Source organism: Ursus maritimus, unplaced genomic scaffold (genome assembly GCF_017311325.1).
Source record: "Ursus maritimus isolate PB19 unplaced genomic scaffold, ASM1731132v1 scaffold_6, whole genome shotgun sequence".
NCBI lineage: Eukaryota > Metazoa > Chordata > Mammalia > Carnivora > Ursidae > Ursus > Ursus maritimus.
The window spans coordinates 67749422-67771558 of NW_024426774.1; the positions used below are offsets into that span (position 1 = coordinate 67749422).

Sequence of the window (22137 nt, forward strand, 5' to 3'; positions counted from 1 at the left end):
AGAAACAAGAGTAATAACATTTCTAATCATGACCTGGAAAGTTAACTAAGTTGAAAAATTATAATAGAAAAATACCTCCACTGGGTCAATTCATATTTCAAAGTTCAGCAACACTACTTATTAAATTATCAATATTATTGTGGTACGAAAATGATAGTTTATTTCATTTCTTCTAAAGCCATTGAAAAGTTTCATGTAACGGTACTCTACAAAGTTTTTTTTTTGATACACGCAAACAGTTAACAAAATTCAGATCTGTATCTATTTGATTATGGATTGTAACATTTGAGGGCTTGACCTGCTGAAAAGTTATTAATATTTCGCTTGAAATATTAGGTAGAACACTAGGGGAAACTACAGCTAAGTTTCTCATTTCCTTTTCAACTGAGTCACATTTCGTTTAGCCAAACACCACATGACTGGCTTTGTTATGATGATGACATATTCTGTTGGATTTGATGGAAGTTTGAAGCTCATCTTCCTGAAATGACAACTAATACTAAAAGTGATTTTAAGAAATCTATTAGCCGTGAGGTGGAAAAGATATTAGAGAAAAACAGGGATGCAGACAAGTGGGGAGAGAGGAAAGACAATGGCCATTTTTCCAAGTGCTCTTCCCTAGAGTTTTTGAGCAGCTGGTGACATTCAGACTTACAACTAAACCTAGAGAGTATCATGCTTCCATTTCTGTTCAGAGGGCTCCTGAAGTATGAGAAAATCTGCTCTGGCCCCAAGATACTCTCCTGCGGCCTCTTCTATTTCCAGTGGATCTTGAAGAATGTACGGAGGCAAATAGCATGAAGGGGTTGAAAACATGAGTCTGAAACTAGATAGGCCTGTGTTGGATGTAACTTGATGATATTTTAGTTCTGATTTTAGAGAATTCTCCTACTTGCTTTGAGTTTCAAACATGCTCAACATGATGATTGTAAGGCTGACAAATAAGAGTTATTGTGAGGATTAAAGGAGTGAAGGTTTGCAAAGTAATTGATACATTGCTTGGTATATACAATAGAAGGATGTTGACAGCTCTCTCTTCCCAAGAGGTTTACTGATCCTACACCTAAATGGTAATCTCTTCTTAGAATCTTGGACTCCTTCTCAGAGGCACACTGGTATGGCTCAACATCCACAATTTGGAACCAGATTGCTTGAGACCAAATCACAGCTCTCACACTTATTAGGCAGGTGACTGGGGTTAAGTCATTAAATGTTTGAGACTCAGTTTCCTCATCAAATAACTGGAAATAATCTTATATATTTTAATACAGTATCTTCTGTAAACTGCTTAGAAGGGGTGCCTGGCACATAGCAAGTATTTGAGAAGGGTAGCTGTTATCACCATCACCACCACCGTCGTCATCGTCGTCATCATCGTTGTCGTCATCATCATCATCATCACGTGTCTGCTGCCAAATATAGCCCTTCCCCTATATCCACACTCATTTGGGAAGTTTGGCACTGATATTATGAAACAGTGAATAAGTTAGCTATGGTTCCCATTTGGCCTTAGAATGATATTAATGATTAATTTCTCAGTGGATTTTTACCTTCTCGGGTTTGGTTTGTGTTCATTTTGAAGGAGTGTACATGTTTGGCAGGGTACATGTATAAGTTGGATGTGTGATCACAGCATATCAATCTTGCAGTGATATTTAATGATTAAAGTTTTCTCACGGATAACCCAAGTCCATTGAAGAATACCGTTAATCACATAAGACACAGCCTTCCTATATGGCACTGGCTTTTCAAGTATTGTCAGGACAGACCTTTATGTGTCTTTTGTACTCCAGTGGGTGAACATTAATCAGTTTTTGCTCCATAAAAGGGCATTTCCATAGATAAGCCTTGTACTTTGCTCAGCAGATTGATGCCCAGCTCCACCCTGAAGTCCTCAAGGTTCTTTTCCCCCCAAAAATATAGAGGATCCACAATTTGAAGATGGGGGAAACAAGGAAGGAGGTAACCGGACAGAAACAGAATAGCAAAGATCCTAAAATGGACAGAACATGGTATATTCATGGAAATTAAAGGCTAGTGTGACAAAGCAGTGAGGAAGGGAAGGAGAGAGAGAACATGTGTTCCTTTATAGAGGGCTGATAATTTGACTTCCTTCCAGATATTTATCTTGCAGTCTATCTTTACCCTGTTATCATAATCCGTAGTCTTCTCAAAATATCCTCTGGCTCTTCTAGGTAGACAGTAAGAAGGGATGACCTCAGGGAACCTCCACTGGTTACTGCTCTCAAGAAGCTAGCAATGAACATTTATCTCAGGTTCAAAATGTTCATGAATTATTTACCGTTGAGTACTTTGTGTGTTTTCTCGTTAAAATTCTTGGCCAAATTATAGGAAAAACTCATATTTTGACTTCATTTATTTGAATTTTTCCCGAAGTAGGATTGGACTAATTCCTTCTCTTGGTTGAAATTCATTACCTAGAAAAGTACATTTTAGGGACATGGGTAATGAACCTTGTTCATTATCTCTTCCAGGTGAACAGGGAGGTAAAAGAGTCAAGGGTGAAAACTTTTCCTTCTTTAACTAGTTTGTGGAGGGTACTTAAAAAACTAGTAATTTCAAACAGTATTTATAAGGTGGAAAGTGTACAGAGAACTCTTGCTACATCTTAAGATAAAAGGGCTCTCTAGAGAAATAAGTTAACAAGACATTCTACCCACAAAGAAACTAAATGTGTTACATTAGCTTTGAAATATAAGCATACAATGATGAATCATTTTTGACATTGTAGCAGCAAATGACTTTTGGAAAATGTGGTGAGTCCCTGTTGATTCAGAAAGTCTTTATATATTTTATTTCATAAGGCACATTGATAAATGAAACTTAGGAACAAACAACTAGATAAATGTCAAGATGCATACTGTTCGGTTCTACATTTGTATTAATATTTTTCCATTCTTAGATTGGAAGATCTTTTAAGTGTGCTTAGCTATCTGTTTTCCAATTGCTTTATTTGTGCAAATGAAGATTTTTCATTTTTTTATATGTACTTTCATAACCTACTTTTATCTCCTGGATGAACTTTCCAGTTAATACCTACATATATTCATACAATTGACATATCTCTGTTTCTATGAAGCATCCGTATATTTATATGTTTATCTACATTTGTACATAAAAGCATCTGCCTTTATACCTACATATTTTTGTTCCTTGAGGCCTGTGCACACACTCTTTTCTCTACCTGGCAAACTCTTGCTCTCATACTATTGATTTCTTCTCATCTTTGGCTCCTCAAAGAAGCTTTCCTTAACCACTCAGTGCCTCTCATAACATCCTGCTCTTTTCCTTCTTGACATTTAGCACACTTTATATGCTAATATAAATTTTAATGTAGAAAGAGATAATTCAAGTCTTAAGCTTCATGTTGACAGCGTTGCCACCAGTTTTGTTAACCACTGTTTATTCAGAACCTAGCAGAATATCAGCATAGTAGGAAGTCTGTTTGTATTTGTTAGATTGAATCGAATGAATGAATGACTGTTGAGGACAAAACTTGTGTGTTAAGATATTTCCAAAATTTTAGTGTCCTTTATGCAAGAAAATCATGTGGTTTAGGGAAATGAATGTATTTAAACACAACTAACACGGGTGCCTGGGTGGCTGAGTCTGTTATGTGTCTGCCTTTGGCTCAGGTCATGATCCTGGAGTCTCAGGTTTGAGTCCTGCGTCAGGCTCCCTGCCTGGTGAGGAGTCTGCTTCTTTCTCTGACCCTGCCCCCTCTGATGCTTTTGCTGTCTCACTCTCTCCCCCACGCCAAAATAGAAAAAGACTAAAAAAAATTTTTAAAATAAACACAACCAACAAATACATTTAAAAATTTTTGAGCCCTAGAAAGAGTGGTATAGTGTTTTTGAGAAATACACTGCACCTAATAGGCACTTGATAAACATTTCTTAACATTATTTTATTTTATTGTATTTTATTTATTTTTTTTATATTTTATTTTTGTGGCAATATTAGTGTTTGAAGAAAGATCATTATCTTCAGGAGTTTCGGCCTTAGAGATGCCAGATGCTCTTCTGAAAACTCTCCTCTGCCATCACACACATGAACGTAGATTCATTTTTGAAGGCTGCAGAAATTGTTACTTGGTATGCTGGGAATAATAGAGCCTTGCTGATTCTATAGAAAATAGTCTTTGGAAAATGCTTTTCTCTGCCCATATGCACACATTTGCTTTTTCTGAAGACGTCAGACAGGTAGTCCTGGACTAGATGTCAATAAGAAAGAAAAGGAGAAAGGTAGCACCGTCAGTTTTTCTCTTGGAATGCATTTCAATTAGGGATCTGCTTGAGGCTTGTGAAAACCAAGATAGCATTATTAAAAAGTCAATCCATCAAACACACTTGAAAATACTATCTCATTATTATTTTTCTGGTTGCAAGTCACAGTTCACCAAACACAACTTTAAAAAATGTTATCCCCTCCATACTGACCTTTTCATTTCATGTATAGCTCGTAAACATTCATCTACTGGAGCATTAAAAATAATTTTATTTATCTCTTGATATTTTTTTAATACTTAAAAAAATACAAAGGCTAATTTTATTTTACTTAAAACCTAGTTACTGAGGTAGCATTTACCATACAGAGAACTAAAATCACCATCCAAAGATGTTTCGTCTATTTGTCTGAAAAATGTGGTACTCTGTGCTATGGAAATTTGGAACATTACAGGGTACTGTAATTATGTAGTCAGCTCTCCACAAAAATGATGGTCCTGGGATACAACAAATAAATGAAATCCGCAAATAATCCCAAGCCTTTTTTATAGAAAAACCTTTTTACATAGAAATGCCAACAATCGGCTGAATTGATAGAGCCAAATGTCCTTTCCCTATCTGGTTCCTGGTGGAGGTAATAGTAAGCAGTGTAACGGCCCAAAGAGAAGGAATCAGAGAAAAGCAGAGAAACAAAGGTTATGGTTTTAATCAGTGCTGGAAACACAGTGTTTATTGCACAAAGTTTCCTGAATGACTGTAAAATGTGAGCAAAGCTAATTTAACACCCAACCAAGGATTTTAAAACAACAGTCATAAAACAAATCAAAAAACTTAAAAAAAAAAAAAACACAAGCTCTATCTTATGAGCCCACTGCACTTTGAGCAAGGCTGAACTTTAGCCAGTGTGGATCTTAGCTTTTCTTGCACAGATTTAAGGAATTTGTCATGATGCCACATCAGGTACCATGGGCTAAGTATTCCAACTGGAGACATTACCACTGAAAATTACGAGCCTTGCATAGGCCGCCAGTCAGTGCCTGTTTTTTGCTTTGATATCTGGATTTTTAAAATTATTATTCAGGGGAGGATGCTCAACCATAGAACACATTCTTTATATATAAGAACACATTTAGGGGCGCCTGGGTGGCACAGTGGTTAAGCGTCTGCCTTCGGCTCAGGGCATGATCCCGGCGTGATGGGATCGAGCCCCATATCAGGCTCTTCTGCTATGAGCCTGCTTCTTCCTCTCCCACTCCCCCTGCTTGTGTTCCCTCTCTCGCTGGCTGTCTCTATCTCTGTGAAATAAATAAATAAAATCTTTAAAAAAAAAAAAAAAAGAACACATTTAAAGATGGGTATTTCTACTTGGTGGTGGTTACCATTTCAGTGGATGGGAATACAGAATTAATGATCCCAATGGGATGATTTTGATTCCCAAGAGCATCAGATGCTTAATTTCATTCTTCATTGTGCATGATATCATGCAGAGATGTGCTGTTTCGACCACAGTAAGTACAACAAAAAAGGCTTGATGACATCTCTGAACCCATGGCCACTATGGAGAACTTCATAAGGGTTCAAGAAGGTCTTTCCCAATATAAAGGATAATCTGGCTTTGATTCAACTGATGAACAAAATAGAGATAATCTCCAAATATCAACATTAAATTATTGCTCCTTTCAAAGAGATATGAGCCAGTCACTTAATGGGCTAGTTTCACCTTATATTGTTTTGATTCTTGATTTAATTTCCTGTAAAGACAGATAATATGAGGAAAGGGAGGCATTAAAAACACTTGGTGTTGTCTTTGGAACTCAGCATCTATCCATCCTCAAAAGAACTCTTTGACCCTTCTCACCTAGCAATACCAAGTCCTACATACCTGGCAAGGCAAAAGTGCTTGCTCATAAAGACAAGCCCCTCCATCCCTGCTGGAGTGAGGAGTCATAATTTCTTAGGAAATAACACATATGATTTCCAAAGGTGTGCCAGGTTACTCTGAGACATTGACCTAGTGGGGTATCCCCCTGCCCTTCCCAAATTAGAGAATTCCTGATTAAATGCTACAGTTCATCTATTTTATAAATTTTGAAAAACCTAAAACACATTCAGATTTCAGTGTCTTTGATGTATTTAAAAAAACTAGTTATTTCTAAACTGTGTGTGTGTGTCTGTGTGTGTGCACATGCTAAGTGCTTAGCCATTCATGTAGGCTTTTCAGAGTTCTAATATCATTGAGATGGGAGGGGTCATAGAGGTTGCCTAAGCAAGGAGTCTCTGCTTCAGCACAACCAATGGCAGGACAGTGTATCCCATAGGGGAGCATGATTAGATTTTAGAATATTCTCTCTTAAGCCACCTGGTAGATAGATGCTCTGACTCTGGTCAAGTCTCAGCCTTTTTGAGCTTTAGCTTCCCCAGTTTATAAAATAGACATGCTGCTTCACAAGTGTTGTGAAGATGAGTGAGTTATCGTGTGTCCTAACTGAACTGTAATGGCTATATAATTCAAGCATTGCTTTAATTAACTTCCATCAACCTACTAAGGAGCAAAACAATGTTTTCCAAGTGTAAAAATAATAATAATAGGAGCAATAATAATAATATAGCTCATAGGCACTGGGTAGCCATTAAGAGTGCTAAGAATTTTATATGCATTATCTCATCAAAAGGAAATTGCAATGTAATGAAAATGTTCTGAAATTAAATACTGGTGATGGTTGCACAACCTTGTGGATATACTAAAACCACTGAAGCATATATTTTGAAAGGGCTCATTTTATGATATGTGATATTATATCTCAATTAAAAATTGTATGTGACAGAGTTTTGGAAAATTACAAATGTACAGGTCATCTGCAAAGTGCTGTGAAGAGTACAGTGAGGCATAAATCAGTTTTTTTTCCTACTCTCAAGCTCTCTGTAATATAGTTAAGACATTAAAACAGATGCATAAAAACTACCACCCACAGAAGTACCTGTGGGAGGACTGTCACAGGCTTACACAGAGTATTCGATACACCGAGGACCAAGAGATGAGTACAACCCTCGAGGAGGATAGTATCATTGTCCAGGATATAGTGTCATGGAATCAAAGGAACTCTACAGTTCTGTAGAATGGAGTTGGATAGAAAAGGCATACTACCCTTAATGGAGATGAGATTTGATGGGAAAATGAAAATACCGTTTTCTTAGAAAGTATTACCCCCAAATGAGATCTTTCTGAAGTGGCATCGCTGATGATCTCTCCCACTTCTTGGCTTCAAGATCTTTTCCTGGAACGTGGACGACTTCGAAGTCATTCTTTTTTAGAAAGCCCCTCCACTATGGTCAAGTCCCAGAACCGATATTTATTAGCATTATGGTTTGGGACACATTATTTAAAGTCTCTGAGTAAATAGAAAAAAATAGCACTCAGTGTTCAGGTTGGCTGGGAGTTTAAAGTGATAAATTGTCTAGAGCTCAATGGGTTGCACGCAGTGAGCACTCTGGGATGCAGGCCCTAGAAAGAGATGCAAGACAAAGGGAAGATATCTTCTGTGTTCCTGGATGTTTTTGGTATCCACTAGCTGTGTTACAGCTGTCTACATGCTGACTTGCTCCTGCCACACATTCAGGGGCTCCCTGAGGCCCATGAGAGCAGTTCCCCACAGTGCGCCCTGCTGCTCCTTGCCGCTCCCTCAACCTGTTTGTGGGTGTGAATATTTGCATGTGCGACTTGTCTTCTTGATTTGACTGAAAACTTCCTGTGGGACAGAGAACACACTTCACCTGTTGGTACTGTCTACACACTTAGCCCAGTGCAAAATGCATGTTATATATTCCACTTTTTTATTAGCTAAATGAATAAAAACTATTATTCAGTGGGGAAAGTGGGAGACAAGGCGGTGGTACCTTCTTGTTCTTGAAATGATGATGCTGAGTGTGTTTTATGTAGGAGGAGGGGTAGTGCATTTCCAGCTTGGGGCCAGGTTGCGAGAACTAGAACAAAAATAGATCTAGATTGGTAAACACAGTCTCTACCAGATTAGGAAGACCTCTTAGTCATTCATTTGGAAACGTATTTGGGTTAAATTAGCAATTCTCCAAATCAGTCTGTTTGTGTCGACGTGAGAGAACAGGTGGCTGTCTGACACATTCTGTAGTGTTACTTATTCCGGCAACAGTGACTGTAGGCCCCAGAGTCTCCCTGAGGCCTTAAAACCTCTGTTCCCTGGTGAGGATTAGTCTCTGGAGGAGCAAAACATAACATTCAACCTGACTCCCACTTCAGTTGGCGATGTAAAATTGGACCATGGGAGTTGTTCTGTATTCTGAAATGAGCATAAGCATTCAGTGTATTTGAAGGCATTGTCAAGTTTTATCCAAAGTGGGGCCCTGGAGTATAAGACTGTATCGTGTTGTACAGCAGAAGCTTGTAGACCAGAAGTAAGTGTTCTTGCCCATCTACGTGCCATTCTGGCTTGCACCCTTGTTCATCTTGTTTGTTGACACTCTAAAAGTATGGTAAACAAATAAAAATAACGGAAGATAGTCTTTTTTTTCATTTTTGGTTGTTTTCCTTGACATAGTTGAGCCGCACAATTCTACATAACATCCCCAAAATAGGGGGGAAAAATCAGTGGACAGGATAAATCTTTACATTTATGTACTCTGTTTTCCCTGTTTTGTATTCATACAGATTGAAATAGATCTGCATCTGTAACATTCAGACATCTTGCTTGAAGTACTCCCAAGAGATCAAGTACACCATTACATTAAATCTTAATCTTGGTTAAAATAAATATTTTCAAGTGAATATGTGATTACAGATGGAATTAAAAGGTGCATGAAACTATAGTGCCACTTGCTAGAACTTTCAAGTTCCTTTCCTGTGTCATCTTTCATGTTTCCTTTTAACTTGGTTTAATAATATGATCCTTATTCAGAAATGAGCTTTTGTGAAAAAATCAGTAATTACTTTTGTCACTATTTATTTAATGAATCCATGGAAAGACTTCATTAAATTATAAATGCCTTGTTACTGATATTCTCATAATAGATTTTTGAAATTATATGTGAGCCAGTTATCTATTTCAAGGAAGATACAATGCTGAAAGATCAGTGCGTGTCCAGTGAAATTACTGCTGGTTTCGCTAATACAATATTCATGAGAATTTGCCAGAGACAATCACATTTAATCCCAGAGAATAAGAATTTGAAATGGATTCTTTTGAATTGTAATTATCTATTGACAAGAAAGTTTAGCAAGTTTTATTGTTTATATAATTGAAATGACTTGCTGTTCTGTCAATATGGGAGGGGTGTGTTTTGAGGATATTTACAGTTTCTGAATGAAATCATAAATATTGGTCCTCTAGATATGCTTCGCATTAATATTGTTTGGTTTACGTGCATTTTTAAAGACTTATTTATTTATTTTAGAGGGAGAGAGTGAGCATGAGCCGGGGGAGAAGGGCGGTGATTGGGGAGGGGTAGAGAGAGAGAGAGTCCTAAGCAGACTGAGCTGAGTGCAGAGCCCAACACAGGGCTTGATCTCAGGACCATGAGATCATGGCCTGAGCCGACATCAAGAGTCAAGAGTCGGATGCTTAACCGACTGTGCCACTCAGGTGCCCTTTTATGTGCATTTTTAATTTGTTTGTTTTCAGGGATAAAATGGACTCTATGGCTTGATGCTGGGTAGGGTAAATTATGTCTGATTTCATGTGGAGTCTGTTGTCTGAACCTACTTCCGTGGTATTCAGTTCTGTTCTAGCTGACTGGAGTTTGAATTCATGAGATGTTAAAGGTTTTGGAAGTCAAAGGACCAAATCAAGATATCCAGGAAAGGATGGGCATAGATTAAAAGTCAGAAATTCTCCACGCATCACCAACCCTCGTTGTTCCTTAATAGTTTTTTATTATGTTGCAAGAAATCAATCACTGCAGAATCTGGGGATTTCTATATCCTAGAAAATATGCATTTTACATTTGATTTTGCTGAAAAAGCTAGGGACAACATAAAGGGACTTTTTTCAGAGTTTGTACATATTGTACCTTTAGCATTGTAATGCTTCTATTCACAGAACTTGAATCTCATTAATAATTAGAACTCTGATAATAAGAGACTATTGTGGCCTTCCTATCAGAACTAGTAGGGAACTTTAAGAATTCCTTTCCATCTATCCTGGGATAAGAAACATGTCTGTAATAGGAGAAACCCTAAAACAGTGGACAACTCCAGGGTAACGGATATCTTCATGCACTTGTTATGTCGAAAGGGCTGATTTTCTAGCAGGAAAGATAAAACAGGTAGAAAAGAACAGCTAGATTAACCAAATCTGCTAACTGCAGTTATAGGATGACCCAACATTCCTCAAATTCAGCCTAGCGTAATCATTAGGAGCGCAAACTCTAGAGCGAGACTGCTTGGGCTGAAGCACAGCTTTTCTCTTTCTAGCTGGGTGAACTTAGCCAAGTTACCTTTTCACTCTGTGCTTTAGTTTCCTCACCTGTCACATGGAGATAAAATAGTACCTATCTCCTGAGGCTGTTATGAGAAATACCAGCGTTAATGTTTGTAAAGTCCTCAGGACACTATAAAGTTGTTTGTTGAATAAAGGAAGCAACAAATCTCTTAAATAAGATTCTTAAATTCACCCCCTCCGTGGAGCTATATCACACACGTGTCTAAGGGAAACAGTACACCTGAACCCTGCATACCTTTTAAAATTGCCCTACTCTTTGATTTTGAGTTTCCTAAGAACCAAAGTCAGAAAGGAAGTACGATTTTAAGTCATATTGCCCATCAAGCCCAAAACAAATAAAAGCACATAAATTAAAGTCCATATTCACCTAACTATAAGAAAGCGATCTTTTATAGATAGTAAGAAGCAGAAAAAGAAAAAAGGGAACCTTGTGCATATCAGTATGAAGGGTACAACAAGCACTGTCCAGATTACATCTTCAGATACTTCCATTTAGTTGATGTGGTTTTGTACAAGATTTTCTTAAAATAACTCTGAGTGTAAGCCGATGCCATACTCTTGCCGCCTAGTTCAATGATGGGAATCCAGTGAGGGGTTAAGAGGATGTGGTCCAAATCTTCTGGTTTTCTGATATTCTGATTGTAAATTTCTGCAGGAATGGATAGATTTTATGTCCTTTGGACCCTTCTTCCCCCATGTTGTTCCTCTCAACTGAGGTTTGATGAAAGGTGAGCTGAAGACAGTTTGAGGTTATGTACTCTGTGGGGGGCCTGCAGTGTGGGTATTCTGTGCTACTGATTAAGGGCAAATCCACACACTTTACAAATCAGCTGAGCTTGTGGTAGAGCTGACAGCCCTGCTGCTAGAGACTGCTTCTCGGAGGCAGAGGACATAAGCGCACTCTTCTTTGCTGCCTCATAGTATGAAATTCTAAGGTTAACAGTCACAAACTTTGCACTTAGAATGATTTTAATGCTGCTTTGCATAATTCAGAGAGGAGGGTAATTTTAGATAACTGCATCTTGGCTTAGGTATAAACCAAAAATGAGGGACTGAATCCTAGTTCTACTTCCTGTCTATTAAGTTACCTGACCTTGAATAAGTCATTGTACCATCCTGTGTCATAGTTTCATCATCTGTAAAAAAAAATTGAGTGAGTTTTAGGCTTTTAGTATTTGATGACTCTTTTTGTGAATAAGGACTAAGAAACTGTCCTCACTAAATGCCTGTTCATGTGCCCCATACCCTTGAGGATGCTTTTCTCTGTTATGAGTATTTACCATTTGTCTCTAAACAGACTTAATTACTGTGATTTTTACCAGTTATTAAAAGAGAGAATGTCGGGGCGCCTGGGTGGCTCTGTCATTAAGCGTCTGCCTTCGTCTCAGGTCATGATCGCAGCGTTCTGGGATCGAGCCCGTATCCGGTTCCCTGCTCAGCGGGAAGCCTGCTTCTCCCTCTCCCACTCACCCTGCTTGTGTTCCCTCTCTCTCTGCCTCTCTCTCTGTCAAATAAATAAATAAAATCTTAAAAGAAAAAAAAATCTTCTTTAAAAAAAAAAGAGAGAAAATGTCAAGTCTTTCTTGGGGGGGGATGGAAAGAGTAGAGTAAGGGAACTATGTTAGAGACATGATGGGTTGTCCTTTCACACAGGCAGCTGTGCACCTTTTCTGTGGCAACCTCTGGGAGTTCTCTTGAAAGTGTTTCTATTGGCATATCAATCATCCATTAAGAGATGCTCCAAATTGACCCAAATGTCAAGAATCTTGCTTTCCAGTACATGAATTTGTCAAAAATAAAATTGGAGAAGAGCAGTTGTCTGAATCATGTTCTTGAACAATACATTGTATGTAATTTTTTGTTTAAATTTGTGGTTTCCTTGAACAGGGACTAGGAGGGTGGGTGGGAAGTAACTACATGACAAGAGAAAATGCCTCTTAGAGGACCTAAATAATGTTATGAAAGGAACCCAAGATGAACTTAACTGAACCATGACTATCTTGAAGGAAGTGATTATACACACACACACACACACACACACACACACCATTGTATACACACACACACTTATCTCTGATCTCTGCTTTTACTTTTTATTTAATTTATTTAAACTAAATTGGAAAAAAAAATTCACCCATTTCCACCACCCCTCATCCCCTGCTTCTTGCAGTCACCAATCTATTGTCTGTATCTCCAAAGTTGGTATTTGTTTGTTTAGATTCCACATATAAGATCACACAGTATTTGTCATTCTCTGACTTATTTCACTCAGCATAATGCCCTTGAGGTCCATCTGTGTTGTTGAAAATGGCAAGATGTCATTTTTAATGGCTAATATTCTATCATATATACCATGATTTCTTTATTCATTCATCCATCAATGGATCCTTAGGTTGTTTTCATATCTTGACTACTATAAATATTGCTGCAGTGAACATGGGCGCATATATCTTTCTGAATTAGTGTTTTTGTTTCCTCTGGATATATACCCAGAAGTGGAATTACTGGATCATATGATAGTTCTATTTTTAACTTTTGAAGAACCTCCATACTGTTTTCCATAGTGGTTGTACCAATTTACATTCACATCCACAGTGCAAAGGGTTTTCTTTTCTTCATATCCTCACCAACACTTGTTATTTCTTGCCTTTTGATAATAGCTGTTCAAACAGGTGTGAAGTGATATCTCACTGTGGATTTAATTTATAATTTCCTGATGATTATGATGTTAGGCACATCTTGTTATGTACTGGTTGGCCATCTGTATGTCTTCTTTGGAAACATGTCTATTCAGATCTTTGCTCATTTCTAAATCGGATTGTTTGTTTTGTTGCTAGTGAATTGTATGAGCTCTTTATGTATTTTGAATGTCAGCCCTTTATCAGATACATGATTTGCAGTTATTTTCTCCCATCCACTAGGTTGCCTTTTCATTTTATTGATGGTTTCCTTTGCTGTGCAGAAGTTTTTTAGTTTGATGTAGTCCTACCTACTTATTTTTGCTTTTGGCTTGAGATTAAAAAAATCATCAGCAAGACTTGTATGAAGGACCATATTGCCTATGTTGTCTTCTAGGATTTTTATGGTTTCAGGTCTTACGTTCAAGTCTTTAAGACATTTTAAATTAATTTTTGTGTATTGTCTAAGATAGTGGTCCAGTTTCATTCTTTTACGTATGGCTGTCCAGTTTCCCAATGCCATTTGTTGAAGAGACTGTTCTTCCTCTGTTATATATTCTTGGCTCCTTTGTTGTAGATTAATTGGTCATATATGTGTGGGTATATTTCTGGGCTCTTTATTTCACTGATTTGTGTATCTGTTTTTTATGCCAATAACATAGTAATGTAGCTTTGTAATATAGTTTGAAATCAGGGAGCCTGGGGGCGCCTGGGTGGCTCAGTCGTTAAGCGTCTGCCTTGGGCTCAGGGCGTGATCCCGGCGTTCTGGGATCGAGCCCCACATCAGGTTCCTCTACTGGGAGCCTGCTTCTTCCTCTTCCACTCCCCCTGCTTGTGTTCCCTCTCTCACTGCCTGACTCTCTCTCTCTGTCAAATAAATAAATAAAATCTTAAAAAAAAAAAAAAAAATCAGGGAGCCTGATGTCTCTAGCTTTGTTTTTCTTCCTCAAGATTGGTTTGGCTATTCAGGGTCTTTTGTGGTTCCATGCAAATTTTATGATTCTTTGCTCTATTTCTGTGAAAAATGACACTTGAATTTTAATAGGGATTGCATTGCATCTGTATAATGGTTTGGGTAGTATGGACATTGTAACAATATTAATTCTTATAATCCATGAACATGGAATTTATTTCCATTTATTTGTGTGTTCCTCAATTCATGTCATTATCTTAAAGTTTTCAATATACAGGTCTTTCACCTCCTTGACCAAATTTATACCGATGCATTTTATTCTCTTAGATGTAATTATAAATGGAATTGTTTTCTTAATTTCTCCTTCTGATAGTTCATTATTAGTGTAAAGAAAAAGAAGAGATTTTGGTCTATTGATTTTGTATCCTACAACTTTACTGAACTTGTTTATTAGTTTTTTTATGGAGTTTTTTTTGGTTTCTATATATAATGTTGTATCAGCTGTAAATAGTGACAGTTTTAATTCTTCCTTCCAATTTGGATGCCTTTTATTCCTTTTTCTTGCCTAATTGCTGTGGCTAGGAGTTCCAACACTATGGTGAACAAAAGTGGCAAGAGTGAACATTGTTGTCTTGTTCCTATACTTAATTCTTATTAAATGCTGACTAATCAGTATAACTTCATACAACTTTTTTTGTCCCCTCCTCCCTTCCAGCACCAAGGAAAAATTGGAGTTAAATTTAATGTTGGGACAGATGACATCGCCATTGAGGAGTCCAGTGCAATCATTAACGATGGGAAATACCATGTAGTCCGTTTTACGAGGAGTGGTGGCAATGCCACGTTACAGGTGGACAGCTGGCCAGTGATCGAGCGCTACCCTGCAGGTAAGCCAGTGAATGTGTACTGGGGGAAAATTTTATGAAAAGCAAACTGGAAAACAAAGCAGTATTTTGCGTCCGTTTCACCAAATTGTGGGTTTTCTGAGAAACCATCAAGTATTTATTGGACTTTAAAATCATGTGAATGTAATGCTGTCCTAAACTGTTCTTGATACAGTGTACAAATGACATTTTATAGGAGAACTTGAAGGCACACAGTATCGTTTGCAAAATTCAGGACATCAGTGAAACCAGAAAAATGCACACATGAAAGGCACAACATGTCAAAGTTCTTTTTACTGGATCTTTGCCTTTGAACAAAGGAAAGGCTTTGTCAAAAGTAACAAGAGTTAAAATTTAAAACTCAGGGAAGGAATATTACACACTTTTCTCTGAAAGAAAATGGGACCAGGTTGTCCTTTGATGGTGGTGCAGAGCTGAAACTCATGAAAGGTCAAGAGGGCCATGGGACAAACAGAGGAATAGTAAAGGAATGATATGTAGTACTCTGAATCATCAGTTATAAAAACATGCAACTAACTGAAATTTGTTTTCACTGTCATATGACCATATGGGAGTTTCACAAGGGTTCTGTTACACTAGCATTACTCTTTTCAAGTCTATAAAATGAATGTCAAGCTATTATTGATAAAATAAAAATTACCTTTTTCATTGTTAATCAGCTTTGTCAGTTTTACATTATTGAAACAAAAGCAGTAGATGAGAAACTTAAACCAATGTTACCTGGGGTTGCATATAGTCTCAGTTTTAAAAAAGCATGTTATTTTTAAGTAAAATACAAATTAAAAGTATAATGGTTATTTTACTTCATTTATTATCCTCTTTATATTTTAGTACAAAAGAGGTTAATAAAAACTTCAGCCTCATTTCTCTCTGCTCCCCTTTTAGATACAACTGACTTGTACAACAGATTTATAGCACAGTATAAAGAAAGAATATAAAAAGTTTTCATTTTGTACAGTAAAAATGACTACCAAAATGTGCATAAGCCTCTGTTACAAGTTTTTGTTTCTTGTCAGAAATAATTTGAGGAAATAACTAACTTATTAAATAAAGATTAATTTTTCTTGGTACTGACTCATGATTAGGAAATGTCTAATGAAATGTCTGTGATGCCCTTCTGGACCTTTCCTGATTTAAAAATATCTACAGCTTCAAGCCTCATTTCAGATCTATTCTGGTGCTCTGTAAATATTTGCTGAATTAAGTATAATAAAAAAAAACCCAACTCTGTGACAAAATTCAGAAGCAAGCACATTAAGAATATGTCGTGCCCATTATAATACTGGGAAATAGTAGGCAGTCAATAAATATTTGCTGAATAGATGTCCTGGGAATTATCCCAATTTTACTCCTCAATTATAAGAATGTACACCTTCTTTTACCATCTGTAATAGGATGAAGGAATGGAAGATTTGGAAGGAAAGTATCTTAAATATGCATGCAATGTCACATCGCTCCTGCTAATAACCCTATTGCATTTACTGAAATCCTAATACAAAGGTATTTTTCATAAAAACTATGTCCTTAGTGAAATTATGGAAAAGTAAATTGGTGAATTTCCTAAAATATGGTGAATTTCCTAAAATATGGATTAATCAATACCTGTTTCCTGAGAGGAAGTTAATGCACTGGACACCATGAAAGATGTAAAGTAGGATAAGATCTAGGCCCTGTCTCTGGGGTTGTTGTATCTGTGAGTAGTGGAGCTGAACATGTAAATTGACAAATCCTATTGCTATTAGAGTATGGCAGTTGCCTCTTGAAGCCTAGCGTTGTTTCTTCACCAATTAAATTGTTAAAATTATTTCATTTTAGTAACTTTTTATTCTTGTCACACTTTCTGTACTGCTATTGGTAAGAACTCTGCTCTAGAGAATGTTAATGGTGACCCATGAGGGGAGAGAGGAAGTCCCACTCTCAAGTTAGTTTGGGAAAATCTGTGTTAAACCAAGTTTAAAATATGTATACTTGGACTTTATTAATACCCATAATGCATCTCTAAAAGAGAAATAGAGTATGCATTTCCCCAGCATAGATAATCAGAATCTAGTTTTCTAATGCATTGGGGTAAATATTTTGTCTTTAAATTTTTCTCTACCTCTTTGATACAGTGTATCTGATTGACAGTTCTTTAATTGTGCACATACTAGATACTATGTACTAGGTGTAGTTCAAACAAGATATGATCTTTTCTTGTGGCAAGCCAGTGTCCAGTTTAAATACTAGTAGTTGAGATTGGGGCAGTAAATTAATTAAGTCAACAAATATTTGTCCATTTTTCTAGACTAATATTTGTTTAACACATACAGTGTCTCACTTACCAATTAAATGGATGCTCAGTATAGAGAACAATATAAAATATATTTAAAAATCAGAAGTTGGCCAAAAAAAAAAAAAAAGCTGGCAATATCACGATAATTAAGGAGTAAATCTTTAGAAATAGTTTTAGATACAACCTCTTGTATATTTAGTCAAAGATTGTATGTACCCTTTCAGTAAAAAGTATTTTAGATATTAATTAATCAAGCATGAGCAAAATTGCCTTTATTATGAAGGTTACAAGCAAGAGTAAAACACAGAATTTGTCCTCAAGAATATTAGAGCACCTGTGGGGAATTTAATATATACATATAAAATGTTAATGATCAATATGTAAAGAACTCAGGAAAGTCACCATTGTTGTTATCAAGTGTTTTATTAATCATCTGTTCTTTGTGCCTTTCAGCATGATGTTGAGGTAGGAAATAAACCATGAAAATTTCAAATACTTTCTTCTTCTGGAGCTTTATCTGTAACAATGCCATGAAGGCTGAATATGAATTTCGAAGTATATGTCACCTAGAAGAAAGTTTTTAGAACAAAGTGATTTTACGTATGAGGCAATAGAAATGTCTAGTATATGTCTTTTATATTGGTTTGTGGTATGACTATTTTTATTTTAAAAGTTTTTTGTTGTTGTTATTCTTCATTAGAAAAACAGCTGGACTAATGCTTTTACCACCAAATCCTATAATCAAAGAAGCAGGAACCAACAGACTATATTTGGTTCCTTTTAAAGTGCCTGCACTGCAAAATATAGGTAATAAGGATTGAAATTAGTAATTAAGTATAGCACTTAACCTTCCATTATAGGGCTTTGTGGTAAGTGCTTTTATATGAAGCAATTCATCTGGTAACAACGCTATACCTTTAATGAAAAGCACCTAAAGCATTGACCAGTGGTATTACCCAGTAATTGTCTAGAAGGCTTTCATAGAGAAACTAATTAGCAGAGGTAGATTTTATGCTCTTTTCAAGTATATGAAATATTCCTTTAACTCAACAATTCGTATTTTAGAATAAATATTGAATTTTCTGAATAGCAGACCCAGTTTCCATTAGTTTTTGTACATGGAGCAATGAATAGGAATAATATTTTGCAAGCCATTTAAAGTTGAGAAAGCCATTTATTGGTGCTTATTAGTTAAAGCTCTAGAATATAATGCATCGTTAATCTCTGATTTATTCCTAATTATAGTTAAGTAGCAAAATTTCTCTCTCAACAAAAATAGATTTCTTTTCTCATAGTGTTAAGCCACAGAACTTAACATCATCTTACTTGCCCAGTCTAAAGATTGCTCTAGGTAAATCACAGTTGCCTTTGAAGATAAACCATTGAGTTTATTTGTCTACCAGTGTGCCAAAAAAATATCCTTTACACAAGGCCAAATATTCATTTTATTCCTGTCAAATCAACACATCAAATCAACAAGTGTTTAGAGGATATGTACTACATTAAAGGGACATACTATGCTTACCATTTGGTTACAGAGATACATAAAAAATGTAGGAGAGTAAAAATATACTATGTGAGAAAGTATAAGAGTTATCATATAATACTTGGTTAATTTCTGATTAAGAAATACCCCCTCCCCCACAAAAAAGTAAAATAGTTTCCAAGGAAGAAGAAGCCATTTTGGAGTAAGTGGTCTGGTAATACTATGAAAAAAAAATAGGAAACTTGACTTGGGTCTTGAAAACCTAGATTTTTACTTAAAGGATGGCATGCATTTATTTTAATGAGATTAGCAGGAAAAGATAGAGACAGAACATATTTAGAAGGTTATTAAACAGTCCAGATGTCAAAAGATGAAGGCTTAAAGTAGGGTGATAGAAAATAGAGAATTAATACAGAATACAACAGAAGTTCTGGTCTTCAATTGAATAGGAGAGTCATTTTTACTTTTTAGTCTGTCTCTCTGTCTATCTGTCTCTCTCACCAGCAATTTTTCAACATTCTTTTGCTGCAATGTGTCATCAGACTGCGGCAAGTAACAATGAAATGGGAAATTGTGGTAGGAATGAATAGAGAAGCCAGAGACATGGTTCTCGCTTGCTAAGAGTTTAGTCTTTTGGGCAGACAAGAAGGATTCAGAAAAACTAACTAATGTCAAATAAAATGGGTCAGTTTCAAAATTGCTAGTGAAGAGTATAATTGACACAGAATTTTTAAAGAGGAGAAAACGGTGGTCTGCGATGATATAGAAGAAGATTATTTGGGAATAGGAAAATTTGAAAGAAAGAGAGGAATCGCCCAAAGAAAGACACTATAGAGAGAGTGTAAATATTTTTCGCATCATCATTCGGTTTGGCTCAAAGATCTTATGGGTATTATCTCTAAATCTTGGTTTTGTTTTCATCTTCAAAAATTGGTAAAACATTTCAGAGCCCAGGAAAGTCATAGTGATGATGCCCCTTTAAGTTCTATATACTTAGTTTAGATTGAGTGATTGAATTTTAGTTTAAGTCATCAATAATTACTGACTATCTATTTGAGCTGTTCCATCATTCACAGATTCCTCGTTGGCACTAAGTGTTGGTCAGTTTGATGGTCTTGGTGTTTTTAGCTTTAAGTGAATTTTTGCTATGTATGATGTCATTGAAAAAATCTACCTCATTCATGATCACAGCATTTGAAGGAGAGAAGGAACTTCAAAGATCTTCTATTCCAGTTCCTTTATTTTTCAAACAATAAAATGGAATCTTGGAGACGCTAGTGGATTTAATCAGAATCACTGTGCTAGTTAGTGGAAAAGTCAAAATTATGCTTGGAAACTCTTGTTTGCCAGCTCTGTGTACCTTACTTTATACTTTCTGGAAGACAGAAACCAACATACTTCAACATAGCAAGGTATGCTCTTCATCGCTAAATATGAAGACTTACACGTTTGGTCATAGTTGTGTATGTTGGTCCATGTCACAGTCTGTTACTTCTGCTGACCAACACAGACACATATACACACAAATCTTACAAGTGCTAAAAAATAATAACACGTGGAACAATAATTTTCTTAGAGAAACTGTAGTTATTTTATTTTCACCAAATTTGGGGTCAGTAACACTCATTAGTAGCCACTGGTTATTTTTTAACCTCACTTTTAAAGCAATATTAACAAATCAAGTAACCTATTATGAATCATCACTATTTAACTGTTCCTGCAGCACTCAACCTTTAAGTTAACATGACTTCAAACTTTATACATTTATTCATTTGCTATATTTATTTCTCAGTGACATTATTTGAAACAGTTGATTTCAGTAGCCAGAAGAGGAGTGAGTCATTAGAGGATTCAGGTGTTAGAGATCCATAAGGATTATTTGGGAGAAAAACCGTATCTTAATAGATTTGTCACATGTCTTGGTTAAATGTATTAGGTATGGGAAATGTTTGAGTGAATTTTGTTTCCCTCCTACAGAAAGTAAGGCAGTGAAAATATAACTTTCTAATGGAAACTGATAAATCATAGAGAAGACTCGAATCATTCTTTGAGTAAACAGCCAATTTTTGGTAGAGTCCAACAGAAGACATGATAATCAGGACTTGTCACATAGTAGGCTACTTTAATAATTATTGCATAAATCCAGTTTCCTCATTCAGTTTCTATGTAAATACATTGTCTTTTGCTCTTAGTCTTTAGCCAAAATATCTTTGTGTGTATGTGAATATTCATGTGAATATATAAATGTTTAGCTTCTAGTTGATGTAGTTAACTGTTTACTAACTAAGATTTTCCGAAGTAAAGCTTACATACTATGAAATATCTGAAACTTCAAATACTGTAGCTGTGTTAGGTAGAATTAGTGACTAAAACTCTGACTTTTCCAGTGTTAATTATCTTCTTTCATGGTGCTCAGTTTTTCTGAGATGTTGGAGGCTTTTTTTTAATGATGAAACATAATGAACTTTTTATTCAGCAGTGTATTAAATATACCTACCTAAAATGCCTACCTGCAAAGAGATTGTATCCAAGGAGATAGAAATGATACATTCTCATTCTCATGCATTTTTATAGATTCTCAGTGACCTGGGTTTTTTGGTTTTGGTTTTGGGTTTTTTGTTTGTTTGTTTGTTTAACGTCAAAGTGTTCTTACAGTTACTGTAAGGCAATCACATTAGGATTTTTAATTTTCTGACAAAAGAAAGAGAAAATTCCTCTGGTGTTTTGGTCGGCTTTGGCATCATTTATGCTACACAGGCTAACGAACATAGATAATATAAATAAATACAAATAGCACTTCTTCATGATTTCCAGAAGATTTCCCCTTTATCTTCTCGTTCCCCACTATTGTTTCCAATGAATTTTAGTACTCTAAATTCTTATCATAATAAAGGTATGTTTTGATCCCACTCCTGAAAAATACTCACGTTACACAGAAAATGGCATTATCATAATTTTAAGTAAGGATAGCCAAAGGAATTGAGTTTAGGGAGTTTTCTCCAAAGGTATTGATAGTCAGGTTAATGAATTTATCTACTGCTTACAAACGATGAATGACTAATGTCACATACAAAAAATTAGTTGCTACGACAAATGCTCAATTTAGGTTTCAGGAGGTGAGGTGGAAAATGTTTAAAGAAATAGCTAAAGAGTGAAGGTCAGAGAA

The 22137-nt window shown here is 36.1% G+C and overlaps 1 protein-coding gene across 1 annotated transcript in view; it reads left to right on the top strand.

The window, feature by feature from the left end:
* Positions 1–22137, top strand: part of NRXN1 (neurexin 1) — a 1086056-nt gene that overhangs the window by 909099 nt on the left and 154820 nt on the right. The window contains 1 exon segment of the mRNA XM_040623491.1: positions 15024–15195. Within this exon segment, the coding sequence (XP_040479425.1) occupies positions 15024–15195 (172 nt within the window).